Source organism: Engraulis encrasicolus, chromosome 9 (genome assembly GCF_034702125.1).
Source record: "Engraulis encrasicolus isolate BLACKSEA-1 chromosome 9, IST_EnEncr_1.0, whole genome shotgun sequence".
NCBI lineage: Eukaryota > Metazoa > Chordata > Actinopteri > Clupeiformes > Engraulidae > Engraulis > Engraulis encrasicolus.
The window spans coordinates 35,338,625-35,358,852 of record NC_085865.1 but is presented as its reverse complement, the minus strand read 5'-3'; the positions used below and the strand labels follow the sequence as shown (position 1 = coordinate 35,358,852).

The 20,228-nt window shown below is 42.0% G+C and overlaps 1 protein-coding gene and 1 non-coding gene across 3 annotated transcripts; one reads left to right on the top strand and one right to left on the bottom strand.

Moving 5' to 3' along the window:
- The first annotated feature begins 3,684 nt into the window (after positions 1-3,684).
- kif9 (kinesin family member 9) lies at positions 3,685-20,017 on the top strand. Of its 2 annotated transcripts, XM_063207029.1 has the most exons (22): positions 3,685-3,774; positions 3,951-4,065; positions 4,188-4,353; positions 4,542-4,648; positions 5,190-5,417; positions 6,064-6,147; positions 6,492-6,584; positions 6,877-7,024; positions 7,465-7,529; positions 8,399-8,476; positions 9,094-9,162; positions 9,715-9,819; positions 9,953-10,008; positions 12,265-12,355; positions 12,822-12,955; positions 13,509-13,619; positions 13,986-14,194; positions 14,960-15,139; positions 16,685-16,800; positions 17,376-17,480; positions 18,082-18,200; positions 19,754-19,851. In XM_063207029.1, exons 2-21 carry the CDS (start codon positions 3,970-3,972, stop codon positions 18,154-18,156), a joined length of 2,316 nt encoding a protein of 771 aa, XP_063063099.1. In that variant the 5' UTR covers positions 3,685-3,774; positions 3,951-3,969; the 3' UTR covers positions 18,157-18,200; positions 19,754-19,851. The 2 variants fall into 2 exon arrangements, with proteins under 2 accessions (XP_063063099.1, XP_063063098.1); XM_063207028.1 differs by lacking the exon at positions 18,082-18,200 and having other exon boundaries at positions 19,754-20,017.
- LOC134456136 (U5 spliceosomal RNA) lies at positions 16,354-16,465 on the bottom strand. Its single transcript, XR_010036221.1, has one exon. It is a non-coding gene; the product is annotated as a U5 spliceosomal RNA (small nuclear RNA).
- Positions 20,018-20,228: the final 211 nt, after the last annotated feature.

Genomic DNA, 20,228 nt, shown 5'->3' with positions numbered 1-20,228 from the left:
TACCCCCTGTGAACTACACGCGCAGCCTATAAAATGGAGTTAATTTCAAATGGCGGGTGAGACTGTCAGGTAGCAACAAGAGAGCAAGAGAGAGGGAACCATGAAGTGTGCGCCGAGAAGATCACCATTCGCAAGAATCGCTAAAGCCAGACATTGATGTGAGCTGTTCCAAATTGAGAGGGTTTTGCAAAAGTGCACTACTAAACGTAAGAAAAGATATTCGTTGTGTTGATATGAATTATTTCTAAATGTGTTGGTCACTGATTTTTATTCATTTTGGAAAGGTAACGGCAGTCTTGCTGCCTGGCTGGCGCCCATCCTCATAACTACAGTCGTTTGCACCACTACAATATCAACGAAATGTTTTTAAAATGTACGACATTCAATTTAAAGGTAGTCCTAAGGGATAATGTATTGTCCACACATGACTATAAGAAAATGTTATAACACCCCCGACGCCGAAGGCGTAGTGCTGTTATCTCTGAAGGGAAATGTATTTTCCGTAGTCACGTGTGGACAATACATTATCCCGCTTATCCCGCCTTTACCAACATTATAAAGCATACATAGTTAACCATAGTTTATAGCGTGCGCAAAGAAAGATAGTTCGTGGAACGCTCATAATTTAAACAGGTTAACAAGCAACATGGTTTGGCTACTTTCTAACTTGTTACAGCCACATTGCGCTTCAAACTGTTTGCAGGCTGCCTCGTTCACCGTGCGATATCTACTAAACTCGGGTTCATAACATGATCATTTCTATCTAATCGGCACAGTATTCCAGAAAAGAGCATAGACAACCCAAACACTGATGTGCGCCCTGACCATCATCATTAGCCTATCGACCCTGATACAGGCAGAGCCTATCAAAGGGCGTTGAACACAATGGCTATGGACCTTTTCAGTAGGCTATGGTTGGGGAAGTAAGGCCTGCGTCGTGATTCACCGTTGGTGTTTGTATCAGCACGCCAAAAGTTACCTCACTAACGTTAATGATGTTCTTTGCTGAGTAACCTAGCCAAATATATCCAGATAATCGTGAATTATGCAAAATAAAGTCTGCCAACATGTATTGCCATTCTAGGAGCGATAAGGAGAATGCCGCACAGGCGCGGAGAAAGGGTTCCTTTGACAGAGAGAATGCTCTGTGTGGCTGCGCGCATGCAGTGTTTAGTTTGCAGGTTTCAGGCAAATAATGGTGATCGATACGCCCTAGGTCCATAAGACTAAGGTCCAACGTTTTGTTCGAATGGTCCCCTCTCAAGAATCCATTCGACGAAAAGACCTGTACCCGTTTAAAGCTGTGTATAGCTACATTATAACAGCATTGAAAAGCTGTATGCTGCAAAGTATAAGAGAGAAAGGTATCTTTAACAGCTTTAAAGAGATGTGGTATTTTAGTCAATAAATATCATAATCCTTTAAGTAAAAAACATCAAGAAATACACTGATTTGACAACAGATGTGACATTTCTGAATGACTGAAGAAGTGGTTAGAGAAAAAAAAAGAATTTCATGAAACGAAGGGCTACTGTTGTGCTTAAGATTACAAATACTGCATTACTGTATATAGGGTGTACAACTATGTTACAAATCCCAACTCCATAGAAGTTGGTACACAAGGTAAATTGTGAATAATAACAAAATACTGCCATTTTCAAAGCGTCTGAGTCTTACATTAGATGGAGAACGGCACAAAGAAAACATATCAGCCATCAAAACTGACCAAAATTATTGTTTTGGGGGATATTCATGAAAAACAACACATCCCAAAAGAGTTGGGACGGGGACAAGGCAGCAAATGTCGAGGAAGACTAAAAACAAAACTAAAGACAACACACAACAGTTAAGTACACTAACCGATGAGATGATTTTATATAAAAAACAGTGTTAATTCCTATCTTGGACATGATTTCACCAGCTGAAATGGTGGGTGTATTCCTTGTCATGTTTTGCAATGTTTTCCTTTCTGTAGTGCTTACAGTGGGACAGGTCTTGACCAAAAGCCCGCCATTTTATCACCTGCTGGTCCTTATGATGGAGTTAAACTGTTAAAAGATAATAGAGAATGCAATTTGTCCTTACTGTGTGGCAGTAATTTAAGATCTCCCTTCAAAATAGTGGCTTTTCATGCTGTTAAAACCCATTCAAACCATTCAGCACTGTATTTAACTCCACAGATGAGTGAGAACAGCTTAACCAATGCACTACTGCACCCCCATGCCATCATGGAGGCTGACTTTTGAAGTTAGCACTAAGACAAGTTGGATGGTGCATTTTCACTGTAGCACAGGATGTGCAAGACTCTTTTCAAAAAGAATTGACTTCTGCAACTTCTGCTGACTTCTGTAAGCAAAGGACAGTTTCCCATGTCTTCTGGGTCTATTTCAAGTGAGCTCGGGTGCATAGGAGAATGTTAAACCCCTCTATCATTTGCACACATGAAGCATTCTTAATATGGTCAATTTTCAATAGCTGTAAGAGTGCTAGATTGAGACTGCAGACAATACATTTCATGATGTCATGAACCTATACAATGATTTTAATTACAAAAATATGTTTTATATACACCCACTCATGGCAAATCAAAGGGAATTCAAAAATGTATGTAATAACTATGGTAATTATTCCCTCTGCATCTTAAATTCTGAGTCACTCAGCCTCTCTGTGATGGTCTTATACCTGGACACTCATATTGTCCATTAGTACAATTCATTTTAAAATGTTCTTCTTTGTTGTTTTATCTTATTTGGACGTTTATTACAGTTCACTGATTCCCGTTCCAACTTATTTGAGACGTGTTGCAGTTATCAAATTAGAAATTAGTACATATGTCCCCCAAAACAATATTTTTTCTCGGTTTTAACACTTAATATGTTGTCTTTTCACTATTCTCCATCTAATGGGTGGATTGAATCTTGATAGCATTTTGATTTTATTCACAGTTTACCAAACGTCCCAACTTCACCGGAGCTTGGGTTTGTATTTCCATAGTTGCTATTTGAAAATTGCAGTGTTTTTGCAAGTTTACCGTCTATTTGCAAAGTAAAAAGTAAAAAAAAAATGGATGCATTAGCAGTTGAACTGAATTTGCTGAAAAAGGTTATGAATTTCAATTGGTGGTTTCAGACTGTTCATAAATAGGCCTACATTAGGCCTATGAATGAACTCAAGACATGTTTAGTGGTCAGATTTTTTAAAGAGACAGATGGGGGAGCTCTGCCTAGGGTCTCAAAACCATTGTGCTATGCAGGTGCTCTTCAAGGGACATCAAATGAATGGTCCTGATGCAACTGATTTTGTTTTAGTTATTTGTGCCACACGCACCGACGCGTTTCCACTCGTGCATAACGCGTCGGTGCATGTGGCACAAATAAAACAAAGGACTGCAGAGCTGCCTCAGGACCATTCTTTATTTTTATGTTTAGTGGTCAGTTCAGACAGAGATTCTCTTTTCCAGTCTCTCTGGTTGAGCTGTCTGGCAGAGGTAAATTGTGCAGAGCCGTATACGGCTCTGAAATAGTGCAGAGCCGTCTATAGACGGCTCTGAAATAGTGTAGCGCACAGCGCACTGACGTGTATAGTATAGAAGTCTGTGCGCACAGCGCCATCTATCGGAATATTCCTTTGACATGAGAATGCTCAACAATCTCCTTGACTACGATGTCAACAAAACATAGGACGTTCGGAACCCACGCTGAAATCATGGCATTCTTTTGCATTGGCAAATAACTCACAATCCAGATCTATGTTTTCTTGATTTCTAACGCATAGGTGAGTGTCCGTTTTATTACAGTAGGAGTTGTGAAGCCCATTGATTGATGTAGAGACTTTTAAAAAATGATACAAAGTAACTCGGCAATAGGCTACTCCATTGTAAAGAAACACAATTCTGAAATGAACATTGTATTGAACGTCTATGTACTGACTTGAATTGTACAATTTGCAAGAAATCTTTACTCAGAAGCCATGGGTGACTCTGGCACTGAAGTGAAGGTTTTTGTGCGAATTCGGCCGACTGCTCACTTCGCTCAGGAACTCATCGATTTCTCTCCAGATGGGCAGGTAGGCTGTTCTAGACCTAATAGTCAAACCATTGACGTGAGGCACACACACAAGAATGACACGCGGCAAAAAAAAAAGTCAAAACGGCGTGTATTCATACCAAATTGCATGGACTTTTTCAGACAGTCAATATTCAGCAAAAGAGAGATACTAAAAGAGGGGTGGTGAACAACCAGTTGTGCGCCTGGTCCTTCCGCCTGAGTGGAGTCCTTCATGATGTTTCCCAAGAGAACGTATACAACACGGTGGCACATGATGTTGTCATCGGAGCACTGGAGGGCTACAATGGTCAGTTTTTTCTCTCTCTCTGGTGTTTAAAATGTTGGTTAGCCTACATTATGTCAAAGTGATAAAGTTCATTTTACACTTGGCTATTCTCCAATCATCCAAGGAAGCAATGACTTGTGGGGCATTAGGCAGAGCGATACAAACACACCTTAATAATGTATCTGTGATGTTTCATTACATCTATGCAGGAACAATCATGTGCTGCGGGCAGACTGGGGCAGGGAAGACCTACACCATGACAGGAGCCAATGAGAGCTACAAGCAAAGAGGCGTCATCCCTAGAGCCATTCAGCAGGTAAAGAGTGATTCCCCCAGTAAGATATATGATGATGAAAATGTCAAAGGTCAAGGTCAAGGTGCGTTGAGGCAGTGATGAGGGACCTGGATTCATTGATTACTACAATCCAGTGCCAGATACGTATTCCAAATGACCTGTTTACCTGTCCAATTCAACCAGATGATTGCCTGGTTGAACGATCACCTGGTTGACTTGTACAGGTAAAACCAGGTCATGTGGAATATATATGTGGCACTGGATTGTAAAAACCAGGGCTGCCCATCGATCAATTCTTGAAGGTTGAGAGCGAGTTCGTCTCATGACACCTCACAGTGTGGTCTTTCTGGGTATCAAATACTTACATCTTCAACTGTAAAGATGGCCCACCAGTGCACAAGCACAGCTGCCTTGTCCTTTTTGTTGTTCCTAATGAAAACATGCATATACTGTATCGCATATCAATATCCTATAACAAAGTTGTACTTATAAAATAAAGAAATCTTTGGGGGAAAAAAAACATTCCTCTTGAATGGCTCTCATCAATGTGTCTCCTCCACAGGTCTTCGGTGAGGTGGAGAACCGCAGCAACTACTTGTTCACAGTTCACCTGTCCTACATGGAGATCTACAATGAGACACTTGTGGACCTGTTGTCCTCGGTGCGCGGGAGCAAGGCATCGCCAGGGGGCCTGTCTGTGGTGGAGGAGCCTCGAGGGGCCGTGTCTGTCAAGGGCCTCTCCTTGCACCTGGTCCACAACGAGGAGGAGGCCCTCAACCTGCTCTTTGAGGTAACTACTGTATGACTCACCAAGGGCCCCTGTTCTCTGGAGAATATGTATAAAGTATAAGTAACTTACTGTTACGGATGTAATTACAACACTAGTAGTGTGATATTAAAAAGTTGCAACTGTGTAATATCCTTCTAGTGTTGTAATTATATCCGTAACAGTACTTTCATTTTTACTTATACACCTCTGGTTCCATGGAGATGGGCTGCTTCGTCGAGATGAACTACCCCAAACTCTAACCTCTAGGAGGGCTATTGTAGCGTGTTGTAAAGGCTTGGAAGCTCAGCTTGACAAGTAGTTCATATCGACATGACACTCCCTCTGACCACTCAGCTGTATCAATGTTGAGGGAGAATGAGGTTGTAAAATGTAATATCATGTACTGGATATAATGGACACCGTATTAAACCTCCCAGTCAGTCAGTTTCAGATATTTTTGATGTGTTTGATGTAACATTTTGCATGACGTGAAGTATGTTGCAACTTGAAGTCTGCTTTTGGCAAATTAATAAATGAACTACACTGAGTACAAAAAACAACAAGTGTAACTGGAGAAACAAATGTGTTGAAAGTTTAAATGATCTGTGAATTATTGATCGTGCATGGACCGGTGTTAATTCTTTTGACTATGGACATCTTTTATCAGGGGGAGATGAACCGCATTATCGGATCACATGCCATGAACAAGAACTCATCCAGGTCCCACTGCATATTCACCATTTACATTGAGGTAAGCCACACAAAGGTCAGCACATGCTATGCATTGGAGGAGTTCTTTTCCAAAATGCATCAAAAGACATTTAAAATACAATATAACATGTAATCTTAAGGCATTTGGAACTGGTTTAATGATATTATATTTCAGTTATATTTCAGTACCAAATCTGAACATCAAAACATTCATTTTAGTGATATTAACTGAGAACCATGCTAAAAACACTTCATTTTTGTACATTTCTGAGAATGGATGTATTGCGTTGTAGAAAAGAGCTTTGCACGTTTATATACATGCATGTACACAGCCATCATTGAGCATTATAATTTTAATAATATGCCAATCTGTCCATTTTGCAGTCTCGCTCCCGCACTTACTCAGAGGCCAGGTACGTCACCTCCAAACTGAACCTCGTGGACTTGGCTGGATCAGAGAGACTGGGCAAAACTGGGGTGAGTGTTCACAGAAATCATTATGCTTCACATTACATTCTAGTGTTAGTGAAGTAGACTTGCCCTCTCTTTGCTTGTGTACTCTCTGCAGAGTTCCTATGTTACAAGTTAAGTTTATAATCTCAAGAAGAGGGAAAATTCATGTTGTCAAAACAGTAGGAAAGTACAAAAGGACAAAACATACAGCTAATCACAGACTAATCATAATGTCTCTCTCTGTCCCTCTCTGTCTGTCTCTCTCACTCTCTCTCTATCTGCCTGTCTGTCTGTCTGTCTCCCTCTCTCTCTCCAGTCGGAGGGTCAGACGCAGAAGGAGGCCATGAGCATCAACAGGTCCTTGTCCTTCCTGGAGCAGGCCATCCTGGCGCTGGCTGACAGGCGGAGGGAGCATGTGCCCTTCAGGCAGAGTAAACTCACCCACGCCCTCCGAGACTCTCTGGGTGAGCTCGTACATCCATTAACATATAGCACGTTGAATCAAGATGGAGTACTAGTCCAGTATCTACCTTATTATTGTCCAATTACATGAGCACCACAGTGTTAGCATTGGAGCTCTCATTTGATTTCCAGCTGTTCAGTGGAGTCCATAGACCTCAATGGCGACCATTAACCCAAACTAGCAGAATGGAAATTCAGTGAGAATACGAGATCATAAGAAATGGGTGTAATATGATGGATATGATAATGTGCTAATTGAATACATTTTGATCAATTGATTGATTAATTGATTGACCCACAGATTGATTTTTTAACCACTGATCAGACCTCAGTGCCCAGTTCAATTTTTTCTGTCTTGTTGCCATGTTTGTTTGTTAATGTTATACATGCTGACTAGCTCTGGGTCGTCTTCCCTAAAGTGTCTCTGGTGTGTGTCACACAGGGGGCAACTGTAAAACAGTCCTGGTAGCCAACGTCTATGGTGAGGCCGGCCAGATCGATGAAACAGTGAGTGATATGCCTACAGCAGTTGTTGATGGAGGAAAACATTGTGTGGTACTATTTTTTATTATAAAATTACAGGATTAGGCTTTTCTCTATATTTGTTAGGCGTCCAGAGTATTAGTGTATGAAATAGAAACCAAAATCCACAGGAAGATGCAAAGCTTAGAGAGGGTCATAAATACCTTCAACTGGGACAAAGCAAAACAACCCCAAACCTTATGTATTGACCAGATGCTGTCAAGACCAACTCAATGTCCCATGCTGGTCAGGGCTTTTTCTAGGAATTTTTGGCATGAGGGAGCATCATGGCACGTTGCGGTGGGGTGAAGGGGGGAATTTACTAGGGGCGCTCAAAAAAGTAATTCATATATAAAAAAAAAGAAGTATGAGGGTGCACCCGTGGAGGTATGAGGGTGGAGCACCCCTATTTCCCCGTTCAGAAAAAGCCCTGCTGGTAAACAATCACTAAGTAAACTGTCACCTCGCCCCTCCGGAGGAGGGTAGGAACTCAATGTATAAAAAGATGTATGACCTGTGAGACGGCAGAGTCTGTAAGAATGGAACTGTGGGGTTCTGTGAAACAGCTCTCCGGTTGTTAGGAAAATCTGCAATGCTCACACCTGAATTGTCTGTTGCCAATATATATATATAATGTATATATTTACTTCAATAGTATCACGAGAGATGCTTTATGAAAGCGCCAATGGCTGTGGTCAGGGCTGCTGACAGCTTTGTCTGGCCCCCTGAAAGCCAACGCTACCCCCACCCGATGTATACAATATCATGAGGACCCAATTCGCTGTGTGCTCTGGTATGCTGTGTGCTACAACGACAAAAAATGAAACATCCACTTTCATTTCATCTCCTCGCAGCTGTCCACACTGAGGTTTGCCAGCAGGATGAAGTGTGTCAAGACGGAGCCTGCCGTCAACGAACACATAGACCCTGTAGTAAGTGTTTACATTACACAACATTACACTTAGCGGGCCCTTTTTTTAATCCAAAGCGACTTACAGTTATTTACAGGGTATTGGCTACAGTTGCTGGAACAGTATGGGTTTAGGTACCTTGCTCAAGGGCACCTCAGCCATGGAGTGCACTAGGGGTTGGGAGGGTGGAATTTGAACCTGCAACCCTCTGATCCAGGGCCCATTTCCTTAAGCACTAGGCCACACCTGTTGGAAACTTACTCAAAGTTTTCCATAACATAAACCAGAAAATTCCGAAGTTCCTCACCTGGGGGACACAACATCTTTCAAGCTCTCAAAAGAAGTCCAATTGCTGTAACATGGCCTGGGTGAATGACTATCTTCACAGACATAAAACTGAATGAGTGTTTTAATCACAAAGAGAAAGAATGCATTGCAAGAAATGCAATACATTGCAAGAATGCAGTATGAGTCGATGACTGCATTGTTCATTTTATTTGTATGGAATGGCATTTGGTCTCAACACCATTCTATTCTTCTCTACTCTTCTCCACTCCACTATATTCTATTCTATTCTATTCTATTCTATTCTATTCTATTCTATTCTATTCTATTCTGTTTCACTCAACTCTACTCAGGTGCAGATGAAGACACTACAGAAGGAGATACAGCTTCTGAAGCTGGATCTGGCTTCCAACAACAACGTGGTGCGTTCACAAGCACAAACACCCAGGCTTTGCCTGAAACGCTCACACATTACATGACATTAGTGACGTTATCAATCAGTCAGGGTCTACCATTGATTAATGTGTTAAGACAAGGCCCCTGTTATACATGTGTTGTTACCAGAATGGCAATGACCAAGTCCCAAAGTACTGTGTGTGTCGTCACATTAGTGTAATACCATGGTGGTAGAGTCTTTTCAACATTTAGTACAGTGTTTCACTGGGAGAACGGTACACATAAGGCTACATGATACATTTAATAGAAAGATTTCAAGGGTGCAGAATGTTCTTAATCGGAATGTGCATTTTTATTACCTACACAGTGCACCATGTAGTCAATGAGTGAACGTTTGTAATTCAGCCTCAGTGTCGGAATAATTACTTTAATCATTAAGCAGGGGTATCCAGGACACACAGACACAGTGAAGACAATCTTATTTTACTGTTTATTTAGATTTAGAAATGGTATGGGTTCCAATGGTGTTTTTTGTTGTTGTTGTTGTTGTTGTTGTTCTGTTTCTATCTGTCTCTAAGCCAAACCGGATAACAACAGCCACTGAGACGATCACAGAGACACAGATGGCAGAGATTCAAGACCAGGTGCAACGATTCCTGGATGGCAGTCTGGAAGAGATCAGTGTAAAAGCCAAGATTTCAATTAATCAATTTTATTATTTTATTTATTATTGACACCAACATCATTGTGGGCATCCTTATTATCAAAATCATTATTATTACTATTAGACCATCTTTTCCCTCTCCTCTTTTGTAGATTGTGAACATCAGACAGGTGAAGGAAGTGTTTAAACAGTTCAAGTTGGCTCTTCAGTGAGTATATAACATAGCCATACACAGTACATACTGTACTATTCTTATTATCAAACCACTATGGGCAGTCATGGGTGAGCGGTTAGGGCGTCAGACTTGCATCCCAGAGGTTGCCGGTTCGACTCCCGACCTGCCAGGTTGGTGGGGGGAGTAATCAACCAGTGCTCTCCCCCATCCTCCTCCATGACTGAGGTACCCTGAGCATGGTACCGTCCCACCGCACTGCTCCCCATGGGGCGCCACTGAGGGCTGCCCCCTTGCACGGGTGAGGCATAAATGCAATTTCGTTGTGTGCAATGTGCAGTGTTCACTTGTGTGCTGTGGAGTGCTGTGTCACAATGACAATGGGAGTTGGAGTTACCCAATCGGCTTTCACTTTCACTTTCACTTTTTTTGCTAGTTATGGGGAGTCATGGGGAAAATGATGAATGATGAATTGTTTTCCATTATTTTGACTTTTTTGAATAGACAAATGAAATGAGTATAGAGAGACATTGAATGGTTGCTTTGGTGGCTCCGAAAGCATTAACTTCAGGTGCTCATCAGGATCCAAAAGAGCAAGTCTTGAGTTGAAGAATAAGAAGATTTGAGGCACTCTGAGGTGAAGTTAATTGAAGTGACTTTTCACTTCACATAAAAGTAAAGTGACTTTTCACTTCACTTCAGATTGCCTCAGATTTTCTCTCTTCTACTCAAGACAAATGTGGCTAGCCACAAGAAAGCAGGACGCAAGTAGGCCTGTCTTTCCCCTCCAACCTCATAGTCAAGTTCGCTGACGACACCACCGTTCTTGGACTGATAACAAACAACGATGAGACGGACTACAAGAAGGAGGTACAACATCTGGCATCATGGTGTGACAACAATAACCTGGCCCTAAACACCAAAAAGACCAAGGAAATTATTGTAGACTTTCGGAGGAACAAGACCCCTCACAGACCCCTCTCCATCGGCTCAGAGGTGGTAGAGAGGGTCAACATTCCTGGGGGTGACTGTGGCTGATGATCTGTCCTGGGGTACACAGATAGCCTCAGCCGTGGGTAAGGCCCAGCAAAGACTTTACTTCTTGAGGAAGTTAAGAGGCTATAACATCCCCAGACCGCTGCTGGTGAACTTTTATAACTGTGCGATCAGCAGCGTTCTGATGTATGGGTCTTTGGTGTGGTACTCGGGCTCCACAAAAGCAGACCAGCAGGCACTCCAGCGTGTGGTAAAAACAGCACAGAGAATCACTGGGACACCTCTCCCAGAGATAGGTACAATCTACACCACACGCTGTCTACGAAGAGTGCAAAACATCTTGCAAGACTGTCACCACCCTGCTTACCACCTGTTCCAACTGCTTCCCTCAGGCAGAAGATACAGGTCATTACAGGCACGAACTACAAGACTTTCTAATAGCCTGTACCCTGAAGCCATTAGACTGCTTAATTCTAGTGCTCTTACATAGGTCTCTGGTCATGTTGTTCTGTGTTTTTTTTCCTTTTAAGGGATGGCACTTAGGCCTACTGTAACATCCTATTGATTTTGTGTATTCATACATGTGTGTGTGTGTGTGTGTGTGTGTGTGTGTGTGTGTGTGTGTGTGTGTGTGTGTGTGTGTGTGTGTGTGTGTGTGTGTGTGTGTGTGTGTGTGTGTGTGTGTGTGTGTGTGTGTGTGTGTGTGTGTGTGTGCACCTTAAAAATATCAACAGCACTGGGTTATTAACTTTGAATTGTGGGGAGAGGATCACATTTTTATATTATACTGTTTTTGATTTACTTGATTAATTTGTTAATACTCATATTATTACTATAATTTACTTTAATTTATTATACTTCATGATATACTTCATGAATTTAAACTTTATTTGACTAGGACTACTTCTTTTTGGTTACTTCTATAGGCCTACTTCAAACTACGCAGTGTTGTTTGCTCCACCCACAATTTCGTTGACTTCATTGACAATGACAATAAACTCCTTGAATCTTGAATCTTGAATATCAAGTTCATCATATATTCTCATTGTACAGATTCTAAGCTTAAAATGATACAAAATCTATGCTTTCTGAATATCTAATACTAAATTACTCATTGCTGAATACTGAACCAATGTAGCAGTAGCTCCTTCAAGAGCTGAACTGCAAGAAAAGGGGGGGGGAGTCTTTTTTCTCAGATCCCCCCTGGCCTACAGTACTTGTGGCCTGTTTACTGTCACTAGTCACAAGTGAAATGACTGTGTGGGTGCTGGTGTCCTCTGTGGTGTCACCCATCAGGCAACAGGAGCAGAAAGTCCGAGAGGAGCTGAGTCAGAACTACAACCTGGTGGAGAAAACCCAGAACAACCAGGGAGCCCTCCCAGCCAAGGCAAGGCCACACCACTGCCCATTACACACCTGTCAATGCGGATGTGTATGGCTGTGATACTGTATGTGTGGGTGGGTGTATGAGATTTCAGATTTGTATGCACTTGGGAGTGTGGATGTGCGTGGCTGAATGCGTGATGTTTCGTTGCAATTAACAATTTTTGCAACGCTGATGACCCTGGCAATCTCTTGTGCACCTGACCAAAGGGAGTGTGCAAGAAGACTTTTGAAAAGAACTATGGAATGGGCCTTGGTCTTGGCTCAGGCAATGTATTGTTACGCCGTGGACCTGGGTTTGATTCCAGCCTGAGGTAATTTCCTGATCCACCCCGGCCTCTCTCTCCCGCTCACTTCCTGTCCTGTCACCATCTCACACTGCCCTATAGAATTAAAAGCCAAAATGCCCACAAAGAGCGTTGAACTGTCAGCCACATGTCATGTCATATCATGTGGTGTCCCTTGTGCAGGCGAAAGGCTCCCAGGGCACGGCTGGGGAGATGGACGGCCATGGCTTTGGGGTGGGGGTGGCCTCCTCGCCCCAGAGGAATATCGACGGCCAGGTCTCCGGCAGGAGCAAGACCAGGAAAGCCAAAGACAACCAGTGAGTACAACACATAACAGTTGTAGGAGGCAGCCATTTTTTAACAGTGGTTCTCAACCTTGTCCCGTTAACTTCTTAATTAGCCTTCCAACGTCCCCTGGACCTCATCGTAAGCCTGCCAACGCCCCCTTAAAATAAAAATAGACTAATGCAACCCAGTTTCAACTTAGTACCCCCATTCTCAGCTGTGTCCTTCTCAAAGTCCTCCACTGGTCCCTAAAGAATGAGAAGCCCTTGTTGAGAATCTATGCATTTTACTCTTTAATAAGATTGACCATTCTATTCAGTTCTTTAGAGCCGATAGGTCTTAATCAGATATTGGGGGTCCCAGCCCCCAGTTTGGGAACCACTGGTGTCGTTTCATATACTAGTTTGTGCTGCCACAGTTGGCCTTCTAGTCAGCCACCTCTTCAAACCACTCCTGTAGAGCGCCATGAGTTCAATTGACTTTTATTTCAGTCTATTATTTCAGATCTATTTATTTGGCCCACCCGTCAGCATTTTTCTAGCTCCACCTTTGTTTTGTCTTCCGCCTTATGTCCATGTCTTGCAGAGGTGGCAAGCAGGCGGACGGTAAAGCTGCGACTACCCGCAGGAGTTTGGAAGCTCTCATTCAGGAGCAGCAGGCGGCAGCATCTCCTCGTCCCTCACAAGGAGTCAAAGAGTATGCAGTCATTCTCATGTGACAAGTCCACACACTGTCCATGACATTAGAAAGTAATTCCAATATGTTTCAGTAAAGTAGTCAAGGGTCACTGCTCATCTGTTGCGAAGGTGCAGGATTTATTTGACACTTGACACAAGTAAAGAGGGAAAAAAAATCAGCACACTTAAGATATTTAGAGCTTTACTTATTTCACGTTTTTTTGCACAAGACCTGAATATTTTTCAGAGAGCTAGTTGGATGACCAAAATGTTATCTTAAAATTACTTATTGGAGGAATGGAAAAGTTGAAGAATGAATCTACGGTACTTATAATGAATCAATTCATACATTCCAATTCTGCACGTGCCGCTGTGACTCGGGCAGGTCGCCGCCACCTAAGGGCGAGGCCTTTGAGAGCTTCAAGGCGGAGCGGGGGAGCGAGCTGAACCGCATCCTGCGGGACAACAAGGCCGTGCTGAGCCAACGCCGGAACCGCCTGCGCCAGCTCACCGACAGCGTCAACACCACCAAGCGGCATATCGACCAGACTGCCACCGCCCTGCGACAGAGCCAGGAGAGGAGGAACAGCCAGGGTACGGGATCACACATATGTACACATACACACATACATATGTACACATACACACATACCACATATACATATGTACACATACACACATACCACATATACATATGTACACATACACACATACCACATATATATGTGGCAGGGTATGGGATGACTCATAGTATACATGCACACATGTACCACATACGTATACGCGTGAGGGTATGGGATCACACATACGTACACATACACACATACATATGTACACATACACACATACCACATATACATATGTACACATACACACATACCACAAATACATATGTACACATACACACATACCACATATACATATGTACACATACACACATACCACATATACATATGTACACATACACACATACCACATATACATATGTACACATACACACATACCACATATATATGTGGCAGGGTATGGGATGACTCATAGTATACATGCACACATGTACCACATACGTATACGCGTGAGGGTATGGGATCACACATACGTACACATACACACATATACGCATGTGACAGGGTACGGGATCATGTGCACACAAGCACACATATACCACATAATATACAGTACATGTGACAGGGTATGTGATCACACATAAACATGCACACATATACCACATATACCTACCAGTACCAGTGAAAAAGCCAAGTCTTCAGCCATTACTTCAAGGCTGAACCAGTATGCATTGTCGCCTGTCCCTCGTCTGCCCCCTGTCCCCTGTCCCTGGTCTCTGCATCACGGCTGTAGGTCACTTTGTGGGCTCGGAGGGGGAGCCGGTTCTGGACGAGACGGAGGTGGGCCTGGTGCTGAAGCTGCGCGACCTGAAGGCCCAGTACCGCCAGGACTACCAGGAGCTGGGCAGCACCCGGGCAGAGGTCAACTACTGCCAACACCTGGTGGACCAATGCCGCATACGTCTGCTCACAGGTTCATATATTACTGTCATTATTAACCCCTTAAGACACTACCCCTGTTAGAAATCTGATGTTACCAGAATGGCAATGACCAAGTTGTAATCTATTACTAAGGCCCCGTGCCTTTGACTATTACAACGTCCCAGTGGTGGAACTGTGTCTGGTAAAGGGCTTCAGCACCAGGTGGAACAGTGCCTGCTCACTGGTCAGTCCACTGGTTCATACTACTGTAATTATTAAAGGTGCACTGTGTAGAGTGGTGGCCATAGTAGGTATTGCAACTATGCTGCTCATTGAAAGTGTGCTGCCCATTGCAAAATTGGATCTTTTCATGAATATTTACTAATATGACTAAAGCACAGAAAGTATTGAAGGTGAAAAAAATGGTGGACCATGAAGAAGATCCAACTTTTCATGTATGAAAAGTGCAATTTTCCCAGTCATAAGGAATACTCAGAATTTGATTCTGGTGGTAAATATTTGTTTAAAAGGTAACATTTGTGAATGGGAAGCATGAATTCTGGAAATTAACTACTGTACTAAAAAACTACTAGGACTGGGACATTAATGCATTCATTTTGATTAATTAATCACACGATTCGATTAATTAATTAATGCGATTTAAAAAATTAATGGCAGTCTAATATAGCTACATAGTTCTGGATTAGACCAGTGGAGGGCAGTATTACACCTGATGGTGAACAGCCTGCTGAAATTGAGAAGTGTTCTCTCTTCTTTTAAAAATGAATAATGTTTTTAGATTACGCTTATTTATTGTAATTATTCAAAATCCATGTGAATTTTTTTTTTTCACTCTTCTCAAGTCAGATATTTAAATGCGATTAAAATGTGATTAATTTGATTAATTAATTTCAAAGCCTATAGATTAATGCGATTATTTTTTTTATCAAGTCCCAGCTCTACTAAAAGTATTACACAGTGTACCTTTAAGGGACCAGTGCTGCATGCCTGTATGCCTGCTCTCAGGTCAGTTCATTTAGCCATATACTACTGTCACTAGTTATCATGATTATGGCTGAAAGTCAAACTAGTTCCTCTCGTCCCTTCCTTTTGCACATGGCCTCGTGACACTAATCATTAAAGATCCAGGTTTTATTCAATATCCTGCAAAATCACAATTCAAAGGTCATCTCATTTGCAGTTGGGATGAATGGGGAAAAGCCCCCCAAAAGACACTCTGCCTAGGGTTTTTTTTTTTTTTTTTAGCCCCGGCAGTGGCAGGGCATCAAAAATTAGTTCAAACTCATAATGGTCCTCTCCACGGAAATCTTAAGCAAAAGGCGAAAGATTTATACGATCTGAAGAGAACCCAGAGTGTACTACTCTGCCTAGGTTGACAGCAGGGGAAACGTTATTGTTTTCTCCACTGAGGCAGGGCGGCACTGAGGCAAGAAGCCACAAGCTACAGGAAAGGACAGGAGACACTACTCTGACATTAAACCTGTCTGCCTGTCATGGCTTCTGACTTGAAATGTTAGCAACTAATTCCACATGAAATGTCATGGCTCGTCTTTCGTCTGTGCTGTACGTGTGACAGAGTTCGAGAGTTGGTACAGTGAGTCCTTCCTGCTGCCAGAGGAGGTGAAGGAGGTGCTGCGGACAGGAGGCAGCATCCCACCAGGCCTGATACCTGTGGAGAAAGCCCTCGCCCTGGTAAGTACATTACATTACAATACATTGTAGTAGTGTCTTTACCTCTCATTATACACACACACATACCTCACCAGGCCTCCTGGTACCTGTGGAGAAACCCTTAGCACTGCTTAGTACTGTTTACTGTTCACCACACACAAACACACATGCACGCAGGCGCGCGCACACACACACACACACACACACACACACACACACACACACACACACACACACACACACACACACACACACACACACACACACACACACACACACCTCTGAAGAAGACACTTGTCACAACTGACATGCACTTCCACTTCCTTTAATTATAACTTCATTTTCATTTTATTTGATGTACATAGCCTATGTATTCTACTTTATTCTTGTATAACTATTTTCATTTTTATTTTATTTTATGTTTTAATTATTCTCCTATTTTTTTGTTGTTGTGTTGTATAATTTCATGATTCTTTGTTATTACTTTTTCTACTGTTCTTTTCTCTTTCTTTCAATGTTTTGTGTAAAGTGACCTTGGGTATCTTGAAAGGCACTTAAAAAATAAAATGTATTATTATTATTATTATTATATCCAGGAGGATGACGAGCAGGATCACTTTGAGCGCATGCGTTACAAGATGCTGTCAGAGAACCCAAGTGCTTTCTCATTCTACAACGCCCATCTGCAAACAGCGAAGAGGGTAAGAACAACACCTGTAGGGATCTAGAGCTGGTATGTACACAGTGGCATAACAGAATATACTGATTCAGTGTGTCTCTTACTAAAGGAATCAGTCATGAAAAAAGTTCATGTAGGTAATAGGTAATATTATAAGATATGTAGGTAATAGCTGGCCGCCTTGTGCTTGTCCTATGATATTTCTGTCTGTGATAGTCATCAACAGTAGTGGTGCTAGTGAGGCAGAAGCCAGACTAGCGGCTTCAGAATTTGCTGTGATCTGCTTATGCTTGCTTCATACAGTTTCAAAAAAATATACCATCAGGGGTTCCCAAACTTTCCCATGACAAGGCCCCCCAGATACCTGTAGATTCCAGTCAAGGCGCCCTTGCCATGGGCAGTGACACGCTATTTTTTTTCTGCGCACCTGATTTCACAACTCGAAGTTGGTGCATTTCTAAACCCATATAAGTAGGCCTACTACAGAATGCATAATAGCCTACATTGTAAAGAAGATTGTTTAGCTTATTTTTGTTTATGTTGGCTTCTTAGGCTATTCAATTTATACAATTATTCATTTTATTTTGCTATATTTTTCCTGCCAACCTGCCGCGGCCCCCCAGGGGTACCCGGGCCCCACTTTGAAAACCACTGAGAGAAGCCATCGAAATGCATCAGCTGTTTCCTATGGGATATGAAAATCCAGAAGAAATTAATTTCTCATAAAATATGTGTATTGAGGGTAAGGCTTTTCTCCCAAATTGTAATATTTTAATATGTAAGAAATATTTTTAATGAAGAGTTATACTGTAACTTAACATCATAATCATAGGCTACCTGAACTCAATTCACAAAAGTGAACCACAGCCTGATCTGGCTATTTTACAACTCGAGCACTGGTTAGGATTAAGCATATTGAATACATAGTGTATTTGGTCTAATCAAACTTTTTAACTAGCTGGGTTGAAGGGAAACCTAGTGTCGATAGGTCGATGGGTGATGATGGGTCGATGCCCCCCACCCCCATTTATTAATTTATTTATCTAAATCTCACTCCAAACTATCTTCAAAACTTGAGAGCCCTGGTTAATAGGTCCAGCCGAGACGATTTGATAAGTGCGTGTGTAACCGGATGACACAGCACTCTCGATGAAAATGTGCCAAACATAAACAAAACTGTGTAAAATTGAAAGAAAAACGTCTCCACACTTAAATCCCCTTTGTGTTCTTTTTAATAATAGGCCAAGCTTTCGGTCTACTGACCTTCCTCGGGGCTCAGTTGGGGATATAAGTGTGCAGGCATTTTTCTTTCAATTTTACACAGTAAGTGCGTGTGTAGGCCTAAATGTCGGCAACCCAAAGAAAGCATTCAAAATAAGAAGTAGAACAGCTTACATTTGCTGTTTGTATACTTGCTTTTGAAGCAGACAAGTCATCCCAACAGTCTGATACTTTGAATTGTTGCAAATTCTTTTTTTTCTTTTTTTTTACACCCAAAACCTCCAATTCAGTCAGGTTACTTGTCTGCCTTGTGTAGATAGCCTGTTTCTAATAAATCAGTGTTCAATGATGTTAAGATCTCAAGATTGGTATGGTCATTTGAAAACATTGTACGTGTACTTGTGATTTTGCATTAAGTCCTTGGTCAATTTTAATCATTGCAATGCATGCAATCGTTTTCCTGCTGGTGGAAACTATGCACAGCTGTAGTTCTATGGAGGTGTTCTGTAGCTCAGTCATCATTATTACCATCCTTCACCCAGTCTAACTTTTCTTTTTCAACAAACACACGTGACACGTGAATTTTTTTTACAAGGACTATTCCCGTGGCTTCACATGTTTATTACATTGTTGGCTGTGGAGGAACATGGCCCAATTTTATACTGATTCATAGTAACGAATTACAATACTCAGTAAGTTGGAGGTCAGTGCAGAGCTGTTCAGAGCCTCTTATGTTGCCACTCTCCAAGACAGAATTCAGGACAAGCATAATTTGCTAGTACCTGTAATGATAAATTGACCATCCTATACAATGTTTACAGAGGACTCCATAAAGACAATGTTTTGAAATCTTTTATTGATGAATGACTTTTGATTTGAAACCAAGAAATGATGTGGGGACTGAGCTGGCATTGAATGAGAATAGCCCAAAATATCAATTGCCAAGCCATTAATATTGTCATTGATAAATATGGGGAAAAGCCTTCAAATCGCACAATATACCATTTTATTTTGCTGATTTTAACTTATCTAACATCTTTCATATGTCTGTGCATGTGTTTGTGCTCTGTGCAGAGGAGCGGTAAAGGAGTCCAACGTGAAAGCCCCAGACGAAACTGCACCGCTGTCAGCAAAATGAAGTTGCCCCCCATCCTCTCCGTCAGTTAGAGGAGGAAGGGGGCGTGAGTGACCCCTCTGCTACTCATGCAGATGCACGCCCACCCTCATTATCCTCACTGGACTTGTTCATTCCACTCAATACGGCACACATGTACCACTTTATCAACCACTCGAATAGCCTTGAACTTATGAAATATAGCATTGATACCACTCACTGTACCACAGAGGCTGTTTCTTCATTGTCTGCCCTTCATTAAAATTATATCCTCAATAACCAGAAGTTAAATTCCCAACTAAATTAACATGTCAAATGAAATATAGTCATCGAAGCAGGTAAGATTAGGAAACCTGAAATGACTGAGATATGTAATGCAATGACTGAAACCACATAACCCCTGTTGCCACGTGACTATTAGAGGTAAAACCTTAT